We start from the raw sequence: 17,934 nt of genomic DNA, 5'->3' as shown, positions 1-17,934 counted from the left end.
GAACATTGTGACACAAATGTTTGCTACTCCTGATGTGGATAGGGAGCACCATGCTGGGTGGCTCTGTGCTTAGATGACAATGAGTCTACAATAGCTGAGCTATTCTCAGAGCTGTGAGGACACAGTCTTGGTGGACAGGAGCCTCCAAAGAGCCATTTCCAAAGTTTTGATTAGCCTTGTGTTTGCTTGAAATGGATAATAGGAATAAGTGTGATCTGTACCCATCATCTCTGATTTTCAAAATCCTCCCTTAAATATTCCTTAGATAGTACTACAAATTACATAAAACTGTCTTTCGTATTTAACTTCCTTCTTTTCTGAAACACCAGAAGAAAGGAAAAAGTGAACAGACCTTGCGGGGCAAGCAGTTAGATAGAACTTCTTGAGATCAAGAACATGAACTGTGAAATTAAGGACTGAATGAAAAAGGAGGTGGAAATGCTTACGTGGTCCTTGAGAAAAGTTTTAAAATGTCTTAAGGGAGAAAAAAGAATAAAGGGGGATTTCTGGAAATGTCCCTTCAAGATATTCTGATAAGTATGAAATGTACACGAGAGTTCTGTGACTGGATAAGGGACTTCTCTGAACCTGTTTCCTCTTCTGTCAAGTGGGAACGGAAGTATCCACTTCAAAGACTTTTCAGGATTAAATGAGATACTCCACGTAAACATCCAGGGAAGTGGCCAATGCATAGCACTCAACAAATGTTAGCTCCTCATGACATTCTTGGTTCATCCTAATCATCACCAACAAAGAAGAAGTCTCATACACTACAGGTAGGAGTGTAAAGTGCTACCGCTTTTCTGAAAGGCAGTACAGTAACAGAGAAAACAATTTTTAATACAAAAATCCTCTCATCTAGGAATTTCATATCTAGGAACTCATACACAGAAATAACTGTTTTAAGTAATCTGACATGTATATCCAGAAGTAGAACAATGTTTACCTCAGGTTGTTTATAAGAGATGATTAAGAGCAATCTAAGGGTCTAGCAATAGTGAAGTAACATACAACAGAGTACTCTGGAATTATTAAGAAGGATATGCTACCTTTATGTAATGATACAGACATGTATTTATATCATTACATAAAAAGTCTATGGTATGTAACACATATATAACATATTCCACATATGTATTTATATATATTACAGTATTACTCCATTTATGTAATAGAGTCTCCACAAAAACGAAAACATGAATGTTCACAGCAGCATTACTCATAAAAGCAAAAAAGCGGAGAAAACTGATGAATGTATAAATAAAACTGGCATAGCTATGCAATTGAGTAGTACTGGCCAGAGAAAGAAATGAAGTATGGGTTCAGATTATGGCATGAATGAATCTAGAAAACATCATGCTAAGTGAAAGAAGGCAGACAAACAGGTCATATAATGTATGATTTTATTTATGTGCAATGTTCAGAAGAGGCAGATCCATAGAGAGAGAAGTAGATTAGTGGATGCCTGGGGCTTGGGTGGGCCAATGGGAGTGACTGCTGGGTATGGGTTTGGAGGGTGGGTGATGAAAATGCTCCAATATTGACTGGAGTGATGGTTGCATAACTCCCTGAATATACTAAAAACCAATGAATTGTACATTTATACACTTGGACATTATACCTCAAAAAGCTGTTATTCAAAAATATCTTAAGAATGTGGGTAAAAAGGGGCACCTGGGTGGCTCACTGGGTTAAAGCCTCTGCCTTCGGCTCAGGTCATGATCCCAGAGTCCTGGGATCGAGCCCCGCATTGGGCTCTGTGCTCAGCAGGGAGCCTGCTTCCCCCTCTCTCTCTACCTGCCTCCTCGCCTACTTGTGATCTCTGTCTGCCAAATAAATAAATAAAATCTTAAAAAAAAAAAATGTGGGTAAAAAAACCTCAACAATGGGTAGCACCGCCTAAGGACACCTAATGTTCACAGTAATTGGAGTAAATATTACTAAACACAGTAAGCAGAGGAAGGGAGGACAAATATAACTGTATAAACTACATTAAAACTTCAACTTTTCACAGGTTACTCACCATCCATAAGAAGCCAATGGCCAGTGAGAACCCAGATAAGGACGAGCATGACAGACAGAGAGAATGATAGTAGCTCAGCAGCAGTGAAACGCCCACAGCAACCAAAGGAAATCCTGGAAAACACACACCATTTATTGGACTAATAGGCAATACATTATATTTCAATAACCAAACTCTACCTTGGTCCTTCATGATCAGAGCTCATATGGCCAGATGAGAACAGTAGGCAATACCCAGACACCTGGAATTCGAAAATACCCAAACCTCCTTGGAGTAAGCTACAGAAACAAAGAGGAATTAATTAGGGGCACCTGGGTGGCTCTGTGGGTTAAAGCCTCTGCCTTAGGCTGGGTCATGATCCCAGAGTCCTGGGATCGAGCCCCGCATTGGGCTCTCTGCTCAGCAGGGAGCCTGCTTCCCCCTCTCTGTCTGCCTCTCTGCCTACTTGTGATCTCTCTCTCTCTGTCAAATAAATAAATAAAATCTTAAAAAAAGAAAAGCTTAAAAAAAAAAAAGGAATTAATTATACTTCTGCACCCATCTGATTGTACTTTTAATCCCAAATTACCAGCATGGGTGTTTAGAAATTTTAAGTGACAACACCAATCTATGGAGAATTAAATACATTATAGGGGAAATTCTGTTCTTATGAGGAAAACAAAATGAAAAAGTACTGACCTTCAATCCACTGGGCAATGAATGATGAATACATATTTTAAAAAATCTGCAATAACTCTCTTTGGCTATCACTAATTCCTGGGAAAATCAGTTGCCCCAAGTGACGGGTTTCCTAAGTGCATACAGCATTTCTGTTAGCACAGCATTTTGTTTCTATGGAGCAATGGCTTTGGGAGTTAAGGAGTGAAAGGTATGCACATGGGGTTTGAACCTAAGTGGCTAGTGTATATTTTAGGCCACCAAAGATGAAAGGCAAAAAATGTATGAGTCAACCACTACTTTCACATCCTGTTAACTCCCTAGTAAAGAAATGAGAGTATTGCTTCAAAATAAAACTGCTCATCTTTCAGTAATCTAAGCAGGAAGCATATTTCAATGACTCAGACTTTGTAAGATTTGTTTACATTTCCTCTGCTATGGAAAGGTACAAAAGGAAGTACTATCTTCTAGTCTTAAAGATCAAACATCTCCCTTCCCAGTCTTCTGGCATTTGTGTGCTCTGGTCAATACCAGAAATTGAGACTCCCAACAATGCTATCAAGTCTAAGATAAAAACATATACAAATTCATAATTTAGAGGAAAATCCCAAGTCCTTACTTATTCTGAGGTGAACAGGGTCTTGTTAAATACTGGCACATCGGGAGGAGGAGGAAAGCAAAAGCTATTGTTGCAAGAACTAGAGAAAGAAAATATATATGGTTAGGTTTTGTTGTTTATTTTCAAGAACCGTAAGAAAAATGGACTTATGGAAACACTGACTACCCAGAAAACTTTTCTGGGTAAGTAGATACAATTAACTAACTAGAGATAAAAAATGTCTTCCATTAGCACCATACAGATAAAGTCTTGAGAAGAAAGAAGTACCTGATTTGAAGTAGGGGAAGCAGAGACATCTAGGTTTCTCATTCTCTTCTATCTTAATATGAAAAGAGAAACAGCGGGCCAGGGGATGATCTGACATGTCCAGCATTTTGCTGATGTTTTATACACTTACATCATCTCTTTGTTTAAAAACTGATCAGAGGGCTGACAGTCAAATTACTTTGATTAGTTATCACTGTGTCTGTCTACTACAGAAACATCAGTGGGGATTGCCAATGACCACTTTGCCACACTGGATCTTCTAGTAACCTCCCAGACAAGGAGCCACAGTCAAAGTGGTCCTACTCTGATATCATAAAGACTGCATGTTTTCAACCCCCCTGGTCTTTTGTTCAGGCTGTACTGGCAGTCCTAAACTGATGTTATGTGTATCTAGTGGTTCAAGGAGAAGTATGGGGAGAAAAAACAGACTTAAGAAGAAAAACTTGCATGGCATGGTGTATAAATCTTAAGTTTTGAATGATGATTAGAAAGAGGTGAAAAAAATTCCTTCTAGGTTAAAGTCTGAGAATAGAGAAGAAACTAATTTACCTGCTGTACATATTGTAAAAACTACTTGAACTGAGTCAAAGAAGAAGAACATTACTAGGAGAGAGACAGATGCTCCAATTGGAAGGAACAGGGCCTGGGTAGAGTCAATAGTTTGGATACCTGAAAGAGAAAAAGGGACAGATTAATGACTTAAGTAACAGGCACTGTGCCCATGTACTCCAGACACTTTAACAGTTCCGGGGGTTAGTATATAAGATACAGTTTATCTAGGTCCTCTGATTCTTTCCTTCTCACTGAGATCATGAACTCCTTGCTCTCCTCCTGGTACCTTCATTATCTACCTCCTGGTGCTAACAATCTGGTTGACAGGGCACCAACAAACCCCCTCAAACGAACAAAAACGAAAAACCAAGAACATCAACAGGTAGTAAAAATTTGTATTAATTGGGGCACCTGGGTGTCTCAGTATCTACCTCTGGCTCAAGTCATGGCCCCAGGGTCCTGGTATCAAATCCCTGCATCAGGCTTCTTGCTTGGCAGGGAGCCTGCTTTTCCCTTTCCCTTCCTCCACCTGCGGTTCCCCTGGCTTGAGCTCTTTTTCAAATAAATAAAATCTTAGAAAAAAAAATTCAGATTAGTTAATTTGAGTACATTTGTAGTCTCATGTGCAGGTCTGGTATAAGAGATGGTTTAAATCCAATGACTAAAATAATTTCTCATCATCTTATTTATTCATATTCATTCTACCCCATTGTTGCTGAGGATCAACTCTGAGTAGAGTCGGGGAGTGGAGGGAATAAGACATCTGAAAACCGAAAATCAGAAAAATTTTATGGGAACATTTTAAGGATAAATGGGAGAAAACAATTACTTGGGATACAGGATTTAGCACAGTGGTTTTAAGTTCTTGGCTACTCATTAGAATCACCTGCAGAGCTGTAACAATTACAATGCCCAGGCCCAACCCCAGACCAATGAAACTGAATCTCTAGGGGTTAATAGGCCCAGCTAAAAACTCCCAGAAAATTTTATTTTGCATACAGAGTTGAAAAGCATTAAAAAAATATTTGGTAGAGAAGAGAAACATGGCTATATCTGATAACCACTGAATTAAAAAAATTATTAATCTTGTGTGTGATCTACTTCCAAATTAACCCTGCAGAGATATAAAGTTCTTGAGAGGAATCGAAGAAAAAATATTCATATGAAACTATTATAAAGAAATATCAGAAGTCTCTCTTCATGAAATTAAGGCTATGAATAAGATATAATGTGACCAGGAAGAACATAACGATGCACCAAGGGTTGCAATCATCAACCAATGCTTAAAAACTGCTCTTTGGTATTTAAATTTATCTGTTCCAAGAAGGCTATTTAGGTATTTTAGTTAAATAAAATATTAAATATTTCTACAAAACAAAATTGTTTCTTACTGGCTAGGTGGAGGAGTCAATTCACGTAGGAATAGGGCATTTCAATTGAGGAGGAGTGATCTATGTGTCAAGACAGAGATGTTCTTAAGAAGATGGCTGCTGGCTGCTGACCAGAACTGCAGTCAAACTCCTTCACTTGGCCTGGATCATCTGTGTGTGTATATGGGAGTGGGTGGGGGGTGGGGTGGGGGTAGGGGTGGTACCTTAAAGTGAAGTGTCTTACGGACATTTATGAGACACAACTCCATGAAATTTCTAACTGAATTTCACCTAGTTGGTCTGAGTGCTCTACACTATGTCAAAGAACTACTAGAGAAAACTACAGATTTTAGGTGCCTTTCACAACAGAAAATAATAGTTTCACAAATAAGTAATTGTTATATGAAGAGAAACAAATCTTTAAAAAACTCTAAGTCTTAAAATATACATCCACACCCCCCTCTTTTGTAAAACAAAACATCATATAGTCTACAGATTAGTTACATTGGTTTAAAACATGAACAGAAAACTTAAATGGCTGGCTAGAATAAAGACTTTAGTGAGTCAGGTATATGATAAGTATTTGTTTATAAAAAATCTAAATTTTAGAAGTTCAGTCTGCAATTAAAATGCAAAACTGGAGGCGCCTGGGTGGCTCAGTGGGTTAAGCCTCTGCCTTTGGCTTGGGTCCTAGTCTCAGGATCCTGGGATCAAGCTCCACATCGGGCTCTCCGCTCAGTGGGGAGCCTGCTTCCCCCTCTCTCTGCCAGCCTCTCTGCCTACTTGTGATCTCTGTCAAATAAAATAAAATCTTTTAAAAAAATGCAAAACTGAACACAAAGAGCCTTTCTAGAGTATTAGAGAGAATGCACAGATTTTTGTTTTTTAAAAGCACAGATTTTAAACCAGGAGGTATGAGACCCCGCTTCCGTTAGTTTTATAGAAGAATGCCCAAGGGAGTTTACCAAACGGCAATGTCACAGGGCAAGTAGAGTTCCTTTAGTTGCTGACAATACGCTACCTAAAAAATGTACACAATTTTAATACTGTACTTCCTAAAGGTCTGGAGATAATGGTCCTGAAGGGGATGGAGCTAACAGAAATTTCGGGCAAACTTCAGTGACTTCAAAAACAAAACAAAACAGACCAAAGCAAAACAGAGTTGTCATAATTAGGAGGAGTTACTCAAAAGCAGTTGGCATTACCTTTAAAGCCAAAATTAACATAAGAAATAGGCAGGGTTTTCTCTTCAAGGCGGGCCCTAGAGATAAAGTACTTTTAGGACAGTGGCAAGAAACTGCTGCAGCACAGAGATGGAGGGCAGTCGTTTAAAAAAAAAAAAAGAAGGAAGAAAAAGTAGGCAGGGTGATGGAAAAAATTATGTAGAGAAATTATTTTTAGCATTTACTGAACAAGGCTATAGGCTAAATACATGGTCATGAAATAGATACTGAACAATAATATACACCAGCATATTATTGATAATCACTAAGGAAGTTACTGATTTTGCACCTCCGTGAAAGAAGCATGCTTTTCACTATTTACTGAGCACCTATTACACAGTAGGTAACATGAGGGCTTTGAAAAGCTGTACAGTCTTCAGGGTTCAGATAAATTACATGGGAAGCCTGGTAAAGGACTTCAAAACGTCAGATAATGGGGCCAAGGGTGGGAGCTGTCCTTTTTTAAACTCACTTAATACTGATTAAATGAAGGGCTGGTGTGCCAGAAGGAAAAATCTCTATATAGGTTTCTTGGGGCAGATATAGGGATGAGACAGGATTTAGAACCAGGTTTAGGAAAATCAGACAGAACCTGGAGGGCACTCCCCTTCCCCACTTTCTTTCTAACCCTTTTTATTGTAGAACACAACAGCATACAGGGGAAACTAGGTGGCTGAGTCGTTAAGCAGCTGCCTTCCGCTTACGTCATGGTCCCAGGGTCCTGGGATCAAGCCCCGCCATCCCTGCTCAGTGGGAAGCCTGCTTCTCCTCCCTCTCCCACTCCTCCTATTTGTGTTCCCTCTCTCGCTGACGGTCTCTGTCAAATAATTAAGTAAAATCTTAAAACAAAAACAAAAACACAACAGGCATAAAACAAAGTACATAAAACAAAGATGTAGAGTTCAATCAATCAGCAAATAGAACCCAGGTCAGGGAACAACCCTGCCAAGCCCAGAAGTCTTTCCTGTGCCCCTCCTAAGTCTCCATTCTTTTCCCCAAAAGGATCTACTACCTTGGCCTTTATGACACTTTCTTCTTTGCTCTATTTTATATGTTTTCTACTCAACTGCACATTCTAAAATACTAGTATTTATTTTGCTCATTTTTTGAGCTTATTGCATACACTGATACGTAGCATGTGTTTTTGTGTGTCTGGCTTCCTTTTGCTGAATACTGTTATCAGCATCCATGCTGTCTAGGAAACTGTACGTCACTCATTTTTGTTGTCTTTTTCACAAATTCCTTGATATTTATTTTGGGATTAGGCAACTGCAACCTTTTTTTTTTCTTTTTAATATTGCAACCTTTAACAACAACTTCTACCTATTTACACTTTCTCCTTCAATCAAGACTCTTGCCAAAATCTGAACACTAAACTCATACCTTCCTTTCCTGAGAACAACCCTGTATTCTTCTACATTGGTTATCATTCAGGACTTCAATCTCTTCAGCACCCACACAATTTCTTGTGTTTCTCTGTTCATCCTTTTGGCTGTTATTATTTCTTTGATTCTGATAAATGTACCCCATGTTCCATGCTGTCCCTTCAATCTGGAATGGTGTCATGCCCCATGATCAAATACTGGCTTTCCCTGCTGCAACAGCCATTTCTTTCATTGTGTTTTTCCTGATTTTGTGGAAGAGGACTGCATTCTCTCCTAATCTATCTCTTCTGGTATCCATGCCCCAGATGAGGCACTGAGGAAATACATTTGTGAGGATCATTTAGCACAACACAGGAGGTAGATTTAAGAAAATGACCACTTAAACAAACATTTACTACTCTTTAGACATCAGCGGTGAGAAATGAAAACTCATGTCACTAGGTAACTTCCTTCTACTGTATGGACTGACCTGATCAATTATTTGAGGATAAAATAGTACTTAGACACACAGTGTCCATTTCTCTTAGGTTTCTGTGATTCAATGTACAATGGATTTATAGTCTGGTTTAAATACATCATATGCATATATGCTACATAACACAGGACTTACAAAGGAGTTTCAGTTGTAAAAGTGATTTGGCTTAAATGTTGACTGAAGATAAACGCTATGTAATCATTTAACCTGAAAATCGGGTATTGATACTGGGTTTTACCTGGTTTCCCTGTAAGTTACTGATATGGTATTTTACCTCATACAAGAATCTGTGTCATAAGTTTAAGAATAGACTCATTATATTTAAATAATTCTACTTACTGTATTTGCAATGCCCACTTTACATTCCTGGGTACAAGGAACACATTTAATTGGGTAAAAGCTAGGCATGTATAATTTGGTGGGTGGGGCAGTAACTAGAGAAAATGAGTAATCTCTTTTCCATTTAAGTTCTAAAATTCTCCATCAGTATTCTACCTTTATCCTGGATCCTCAATATTTCCTCCCTGTTAGGTGGTGACTTGAGGCTGTTCTGTAAGTCATGCTCATTCTCTCCTCTGTGCCTGTTAATACGCTCTTCCCATCCAGAATGACTTCTCCAGCAATCCAAGTTCACGGTATCAAATTTCAGATCAAACTCACCTTCTCTGGAACGGGAGTCCCTTATTAAATTGACCCATGTGGCTTACCCTGACTTGCCTTTCTCTTTGCTCTCTCTGTATATGGATGTCAAATGAGTTCATCTCTAAGGCTTACTCTGATCTACTGATAGCAGATGCTTGTTAGAAGTACTATGAGGCTACGTACGGTAAGGGTCTGTGAGAGAATGTTCCTGTTCTAGGGAAGGGAAGTGATATTTACTATCTCTGTCTTAGCACTTTATTAACGCCTCACAAAGTGTTTTGGCCACAGTGCCTAGTGACAGCTTGGGTACCAGCTCTTGTGCTTTGGCAGCTTTCAAAATATCTAATAGAATATCTAAAAAATATATATCTAATAAACTGCATGGTAGGAACCCAGTATCAAGCTCTTGATGATCAAATCAAGTCTCCTTATTTATAATTAAATTCCCCTTATAATAAACATCACCAATTTTCTATAATTCTACTGAGGCACAATTTACTTACGGCAAAATTCACCCATCTTTAGTGCCCAATACTTGCCAGGAAACTACAAATGCACTTTCAGTTTCTCCATATTTGTCTGTTTGGAAATTTCATGTAAGTGGACTCACACAATATGTACTCTTTCCTGACTTCTTAACATAATGTTTTGAGGTTCATATCATGTATCAGTATCAGTACTTCTGTCAGTATTTCATGCTCTTTAATGCTGAATAGTATTCCATTGTATGGATAGGCCATATTTTGTTTATCCATCAACGAGTTTATTGATCTCTGAGTCATGTTTCTACTTTTTGGCCATTATAAACAATGCTGCCAAACATTTGCTATATAGCACACTTCTATTTCTTATAACTCAACGTTCTTACAAAATCTTTACTATCCTACTTGTTTTTAAGAAAATAATCTCAGCAGCAAGCTTTTAGGCATGAGTTAAAAGCAGTAATGAGAAATCATTGGTTTAGATTCAGAACATAGGAATTTTTACAAATTATACCAATACAGATTAGATTTTATTATTATAATTAAACATAAATCCTTAAACCCGGTAAATTAACTGGGGTTATAGGAAGAATCTAATTAAGACCACTATATGTACTAAAGTTAATTGACATAAAATGCCTTACTATTATTGGTGCTGTTGCCATTGAAAGACCCAGAAGAACTGCTATTGTCTTTCTCTTTATCTTGATTTTCAAAGTCCATATTAAGGGACCTGTGGAAAAAATTACATAGACAAGTTTTAATTTTGCTTAAGAAAGAAAGTAGGTCCAAAAGTCAGTAACGAGACAATATTTTAATATGCTAAGGCATTATGGAAGACAGGAAAGGCTCTTTTGAACAACTCTGCAAAAACAGTTCTTGTCATCACATTTTGAAAACAATCTACATTCCTTCTGGTATGTCAGTTCAGTTCAAGAGTTCAGACTACAGATAAAAGCATTCCATTGTGGCCAAATCTTCCAGCCGTATCTCTGTGCACATCCTTAATTATTTCCTTATGATAAATATCTAAAAAGAGAAAAGTTAGGTCAAAGGGCAAGCACAATTTTGAGACTTTAACATGCTACACAACTACTTCCAACAAGGTTGTACCAAATTTACTCTCTGATAGCAGTATATGAGAACATTGTTTTCTCTACACCTTGTCAGCTTTCATTTAACAACATGTATTTGAGTTTTTTTTTTTTTAAGATTTTATTTATTTATGAGAGAGAGAGAAAGCGAGCACAGGCAGACAGAATGGCAGGCAGAGGCAGAGGGAGAAGCAGGCTCCCTGCAGAGCAAGGAGCCCGATGTGGGACTCGATCCCAGGATGCTGGGATCATGACCTGAGCTGAAGGCAGCTGCTTAACCAACTGAGCCACCCAGGCGTCCCTTGAGTTTCTATATATAGAACTGTTCTAGGAAATGGAGGGACAATAAATAGTGCATAAAACAGGCTTTCATGGATTGTACATTCGAAGTGGGTGGGGGGACACCGACAATAAACAAGAAAATAAGTTCAATGTATATATGGTAACAGCTAATGAGAAAATGCAGGAAATGAAAAGACTAAGTTTGAAATTTTAAATAGGGTGGGTTGGGAAGGCCTCACTGATGTGATTTTTAAGTCAAGACCTGAAGGGAAGTAGTCATTGTCCATCTGGGGAACTAACAATGCAATCTCTGTTCTAATTTTGCATTCTTTAACTACTAAACAGTTTTGTGTACATGAGTTCACTCATTTATTTTTTGCAGTGTCCTTGTTCAAGTCCTTAGCTCATTTTCATCTATATTAAAGTGTTTGTGTCCTAAAGAACTTCCTGCAGGGGTGCCTGGGTGGCTCAGTAAGTTGAGCGGCTGTTTTCAGCTCAGGTTATGATCCCGGGGTCCTGGGACTGAGCCCCACATCGGGCTCCCTGCTTGGTGGGGAGTCTATTTCTCCCTTTGCCCCTGTCACCTGCACATGCTCTTTCTCACTTGTTCTCTCTCAAATAAATAAAATCTTAAAAGAACTTTCTGCAATGATGGAAACATTCTTTATCTGCACTGGGGAGACATCAGCCACATGAGCAGTTAATATGTGGGAGGGCAAAATTAATTTAAATAATATGGGAGCTGTAACTATAAAATTCTTAGATGAAACAGGGATAAATCTTCATGATCTTGGATTTGTCAGTGGATTCTTTTTTTTTTTTTTAAAGATTTTATTTATTTGACAGAGATCACAAGTAGGCGGAGAGGCAGGCAGAGAGAGAGAGGGGGCAGGCTCCCTGCTGAGCAGAGAGCCTGATGCGGGGCTCGATCCTAGCACCCTGGGATCATGACCTGAGCCGAAGGCAGAGGCTTTAACCCCCTGAGTCAACCAGGTCCCCTGTCAGTGGATTCTTATACATGATGCAAAAGACCAAGCCAAAAACTGATAAAATGGACTTAATCAACATAAAAATCTTATGCTTCAAAGGACACAATCAAAAAGGTCCCAACACACAGGATGGGAGAAGATACCTGCTATCATATGTCTGATAAGGGCCTTGTATTCAGAACATGTAAGAACTCCTGCAATTCAATAATAAAAAAACAACCCATTAAACAATAAGCAAAGGATCTGAATAAATACTTCTCCGAAGAAGATATGCAAATGACTGCCAGTAAGTGCACAAAAAGATTTTTCACATCATTAAATATCAGGGAAATACGAAGTCAAACAGAATGAGATAGCACTTCATACACACCAGGAGGGTACAACCAGAAAAATCAGATAATAACCAAATGTCAGCAAGGACACTGCTAATAAGAATTTAAATTGGTGCAGACACTCTGGAAAACAGTCTGACATTTTCAATTTCTTTAATAAATATGGGGCTATTCAGGTTATTGATTTCTTCTTGAGTGAGCTTTAGCAGATTGTTTCTCTCAAAGAATTGGTCCATTTCATCTAAGTCATCAAATTTACTGGCATAAAGTTGTTGAGAGTGGTCCCTTATTATTGTTTTAATACCGGAGGCTCTAGTAATACCACCTCTTTCATTCCTGATACTGGTTTTATGGCTTCTCTTCTTCCTGATTAGTCTGGCCAGAGTTTACCACTTTTTTTTTTTTTTTTTTTAAAGATTTTATTTATTTATCTGACAGAGAGAGATTACAAGCAGGCAGAGGCAGACAGAGAGAGAGGAGGAAACAGGCTCCTGCTGAGCAGAGAGCCCGATGCGGGGCTCGATCCCAGGATCCTGAGATCATGACCCGAGCCGAAGGCAGCGGCTTAACCCACTGAGCCACCCAGGCGCCCGAGTTTACCACTTTTATTGGTCTTTAAAAATCAACTTGTAGTTTCACAGATTTTTCTCTATCCCTAGAGAAAATATTTCATTTATTTTGGCTTTGATCTTTATTCGTACCTTTTCCCTATTGCTAAGTTGGGTTTAATTTGCTCTCTTCTTGCCTAGTTTATTAAGGTTAAAGTTTAGATCACTGATACCTTTTTCTTCTATTCTAACCTAGGCATTTAGAGGTGTAATTCCTCCCTAAGTACTGCTTTTGCAGCAACCCATAAATTTAGTGTGTTTTCACTTTAATTCAATGTATTTTCCTTACTTCTTTTTTGATGCATGGAAGTTTGTTTGTTTGCATATTTGTTTCCAAATATCTGGGAATTTTTTAGACCTCTTTCTGTTATTGATTCCTAATTTGATTCAACTGTGAGCTGTTAGGTGTTAGGGCCAATTTAATGTTAAAACCTGTTTAACTATTAGGGCCTGCTTAGCCAGAGCAACTCCATATTGCCTAGGTAGCCATATTGTTGTTTACATCCACAGACTTCATTCCGGGAATAAACGCCCCCATAGTTCCTGGTATGGTTCCGGGTATCGATTCCGGGAGTAAACGTCTTAACAATAGAAGCCACGTACATTGGGTCTGCGGTTATACCCTATAAAACCAGCCTGTGAGATCGGGAGGGGGTCGCTCTCTTCGGAGGCGGCCCTGGCCGGTCAGTCTAACTTCTAATGCTTGGCATAGAATAAGGCTTTGCATAACTTTCACTTTGTCTCAGTCTTGTTCCTTTGATAACGGACTCCAACATTCTGGGGGCTCGTCCGGGATTAAAGGACAAGAACGGAGTCAGCATTAGAATTTCTGGGAAAAACCTTTGGAGGTAAGATCTCGAGATTTTATCCTGCAGGATCTGGTCTGTTTGTCTGGTTGCGGAGCTCTAGGGTATAGCCCACCAGGGAGAAGCTGGACACAGCATTGTTCCCCAGGGCTGGAGTGGATGCAGGACGCCCCATCCCTCCACTGGGAGATTGCCAGGGGGTTCGAATCCCCCTAGGTGGTCAGGGGACCTGCCAGGGGGTTCGAGTCCCCCTAGGCGGTCAGGGGACTGAGAAAATCCCCACCAGCGGCAGGTTGTATATCTTGCACACCCTTAGACTTGATATCTGGTTGAGGAAGGGCTGCTGGGTCTGGTCTGCGGTTGTCTTTGTCTTGTCTTTTTGTTGTCTGTTGTGTTGTTTGTTGTGTTTGAAGAAATGGGGCAAGCGGAGAATAAGGGACCTATGACACCCCTAAGTCTTGTTCTCCAGCACTTCAAGGATTTTCAAGGTAAAACCACCCAGTTGGGTGACAAGGTTTACCCAGGAAAACTCTCTCAAACTAGGAATCCTTTCTCTGCCTTCTGACAGCAATCCCCCTTCTGTTTCAGGCCAACTTGGGTGTGGCCTGCATGACTGGCCTCTAGACCATCCTCAGTGCTTCCTGCACCTTCCCTCTTCACTGTTAAGGAGCAAGAAGAGCAGTCCCTGGACCTAACAGCCCCCACTCCAGATCTTCCCACCCGTGTCTCAGGGAAACATTCAAAGTGCAGTGGGTCCAGGTGAAACGTAAATCAGTATTTGAACTAAGTTAAGTTTGTTGGTTTAATTAAGATAGACATGTCTTTAAAGTTACAGCAGTAAATATGAAACTTCATATTTACATATTTCATATTTCAAGTCAAAGTTCACTGAAGGTCAAATAAGCTCATGCTATTTGTTAAAATCTGTTAGCAATGAAATAACTGAACTGATGGTTAATTGTCTGTCTCAAAGTTTTAATGGGTAATTGTTAAGGTAACTTTCAAAGTCTTTGGTAACCTGAAACTTCAAAGTTTTGGTTGGATGACAAATGGAATTAAATTTGTTGGACATCTAGGTCTTAACCAAATGGGATAAAATGCTAAAGCATTGAGTACTTGATGCAGATTTGTGCTTTTGACTTTTTACTGCAAAGAAACTAAGAATATTTAAATCTGTTGGTAAACATGTTTTGTGCTTAACTGATTCATAAATTTGCCATCTACAGAATTCTGTTGTAACTGTTCACAATTGGGTAATACTTAACCATCACTAGAAACCGAAACGTTTCTAAGAATAGAAAATCCTGCTAACTGTAACTAAGACTGATGGAAGTAAGGGAAATAACCCTATATGTAAAAAAGTAGGAGATACATAAAGATAAGGAATGGGAATATATTTTGTTAAAGAAAAGGTAATTTTGTCCTAAATGAGATGGTTGTTTGAAAGGAAATGGCTTGGGACAAAACCTGGATACAAAAGAAAGTTGTAAAAGGTTTGTGAAGGGAAATTTAAAAAAAAAAAAAAGGGTATGGTCAGGATGGGACTACCAAAAGAAAAACGCCGTAAGGTTTTTATTAAAAGTTTTAATGTTGTCTGAAAAACCAGAGGAAAGGCAGTTGACTGATAGTAAGTTTTAAAAAAACTGTACACACAAAAATGAGGGCCTAAGAGAGTAAATAGTTTTGTCTTCAAGTAAAAATACCTGGTTGCACCAGAACATGAAAGGAGATAATAAAAAATAAACTTGAGGGTATATAGTAAGTCGTAGAAGGCTTGGGGAAAGTGACTTTTATTTGCCTTGGTTTATAAGTTTGAAACAATGAAATATGTTAAAAATTTGACCATATTAGATCATTTTTGATGGATTTATTCACAAGAAGGGAAAAAAGACTAATAAATTTTTTCCTATAAAATGTTTCTGTTCAAATGAGACATAGTATTTAAGGAAGGAAGACTAAAGCCCTGTGTCATGGCAAATTTATACTGGTGATCCATTCAAGTAAATGTTAAAATCAGAGGGCATTAAATCTTGCCTTTGCCAGTCAGTCAGCCCCAGATATAAGGAAGAAACTAAAGAAAATTAAAGGATTTGAAGGGAAGAATCTCAGTTAGTGGGAATAGCAGAAAAGGTGTTTAACAACAGGGATACACAAGAAGATGAAAAACAGACTAAAAAAAATAGTTAAAGTTTTGACATTACATGAGGCGGGAAGGAGACAGGAAAAAAAGGTCAGTGGAAAAGAAAAAGGCAGGTAGGAGATGGTCAATGGGAAAAAAAGCCTAAACACAGAGAAAGCAGGTGGTAAGGCTTAGATTCAGATCAGTGTGCTTACTGCAAGGAAAAAGGACACTGGGCTGGCGAGTGCCCTAAGAAGAAAGTGCAATGCTGGCCACCAAAGACTGAAGGGGCCATGGTTCAGAGCCCCTCCCCGAACCTCGGGTTAAAGTTGAGGTGGAGGGGAAATCAACTGATTTTTTGGTGGACACGGGAGCCAAATTTTCATCATTACTAAAGCCTATGGGAAAACTATCTGGAGAGGAAGTCTGGGTACAAGGGGCAAATGGCACAGAAAAACAGAAATGGACAACAGAAAGGACTTTAAATTTGGCCTCGGGAGTAGTCAAACATCAATTCTTGGTCCTCCCTAATGCCCCGTATAACCTGATGGGAAGAGCTCTCCTCCACAAACTACGGGCTGGTATTCAGTTCTCGGAAGGAGACATGACTGTGACTTTGGGACAACCCACTGTGCAGATGCTTGTGGCAGCAGCAGATGAACATCTCCTTTACAAGCCAGTCTCAAAACCAGAGGAGATAAGGGAAGGAAGCCTTCTCCAAACCTACAGGTCGAATTTCCTGAAGTCTGGGCAGAAGGGAGGCCTCCTGGCCTGGCCAAGGGACGGCCTCCAGTAGTGGTACAGTTAAAAGCAACAGCTATGGCCGTTCAAGTCCGGCAGTACTCCCTCCCCTGAGCAGCAAAGGAAGGGATCAGAAAACACATTAACCACCTCCGAGGAGAGGGGATCCTAGTTCCTTGCAAGTCTCCATGGAACACACCTTTACTGCCCGTCAAAAAGTCTGAAACTGGGGAGTACTGACCCGTTCAGGACTTGCAGGAAGTTAACAAACGGGTTGAAGATATCCACCCGACAGTGCCCAACCCCTATACCCTACTCTCCTACTCTCCCTCCTAGGCCCCAAAAGAACTGTGTATACCGTCTTAGATCTCAAGGATGCATTTTTCTGTATACCTTTGGCAAGGGAGTCTCAACCCCTCCTTGCCTTTGAGTGGTCTGACCCACAGGAAGGGTTCCAGGGCAGCTCCCCTGGACAAGACTTCCCCAAGGATTCAAAAATTCACCCACCATCTTCGACGAGACCCTACACGAGGATTTGCGTGAGTACAGAATCACCAATCCGGGAGTCACTCTGTTACAGTATGTTGATGACTTGCTAATAGCCGCTGAGGACTATGAGTCATGCTTGAGGGGGGATGAAAACTCTTACAGACTCTTCAGGAAAAAAAAGGTATCAGGTGTCAGCAAAGAAAGCACAGCTTTGTCAGAGCCATGCCACTTATCTAGGCTTTGATCTCCATGAGGGAGTGCGTTCACTGTCTGAGTCCAGGAAACAGGTGATCACCAGATACCCCCGCCCCACCATGCCCCAACAAGTGAGAGAGTTTCTTGGGACGGTGGGCTACTGCAGACTGTGGATACCGCGGTTTGCGGAGATTGCCCAACCCCTCTATGAACTGATTAAGGGAGGACTCACTACGGTAGAGTGGACAGCTGAGGCAGAAGGAGCATTTCAAAAATTACAAACATCCTTACTGAGTGCCCCAACACTGGCCATCCTGGATGTTACCAAGCCCTTCCACTTGTATGTACATGAAAAGGCAGGGGTGGCCAAAGGGATTTTGACTCAGACTCTGGGGCCTTAGCAAAAGCCAGTAGCCTATCTTAGCAAAAAAAAATAGATCCAGTAGCGGCTAGATTGCCCCCCCTGCCTCCGCATAATTGCTGTCACGGCCCTCCTGGTCAAGGATGCAAGTAAATTAACTTTGGGTCAAAATCTCATCTTGACCACTACTCACACTATTGAAGGCCTCCTCCGGACCCCACCA

The 17,934-nt window shown here is 39.9% G+C and overlaps 1 protein-coding gene across 2 annotated transcripts in view; it reads right to left on the bottom strand.

The window, feature by feature from the left end:
* Positions 1-17,934, bottom strand: part of SPPL3 (signal peptide peptidase like 3) — a 146,560-nt gene that overhangs the window by 12,785 nt on the left and 115,841 nt on the right. For both annotated transcript variants that reach the window (XM_032876125.1, XM_032876126.1), the window contains exons 3-6: positions 10,340-10,428; positions 4,116-4,235; positions 3,300-3,378; positions 2,024-2,136 (exon numbers count right to left, since the gene is read on the bottom strand). In XM_032876125.1, the coding sequence (XP_032732016.1) occupies positions 2,024-2,136; positions 3,300-3,378; positions 4,116-4,235; positions 10,340-10,428 (401 nt within the window). The remainder of the gene's footprint in view (positions 1-2,023; positions 2,137-3,299; positions 3,379-4,115; positions 4,236-10,339; positions 10,429-17,934) is intronic.

This window comes from Lontra canadensis, unplaced genomic scaffold, assembly GCF_010015895.1.
Source record: "Lontra canadensis isolate GAN:19392208 unplaced genomic scaffold, GSC_riverotter_1.0 scaffold58, whole genome shotgun sequence".
In the NCBI taxonomy this organism is placed as follows: domain Eukaryota; kingdom Metazoa; phylum Chordata; class Mammalia; order Carnivora; family Mustelidae; genus Lontra; species Lontra canadensis.
The sequence above is the reverse complement of the archived record's forward strand: the minus strand, read 5'-3'. Positions and strand labels throughout refer to the sequence as shown.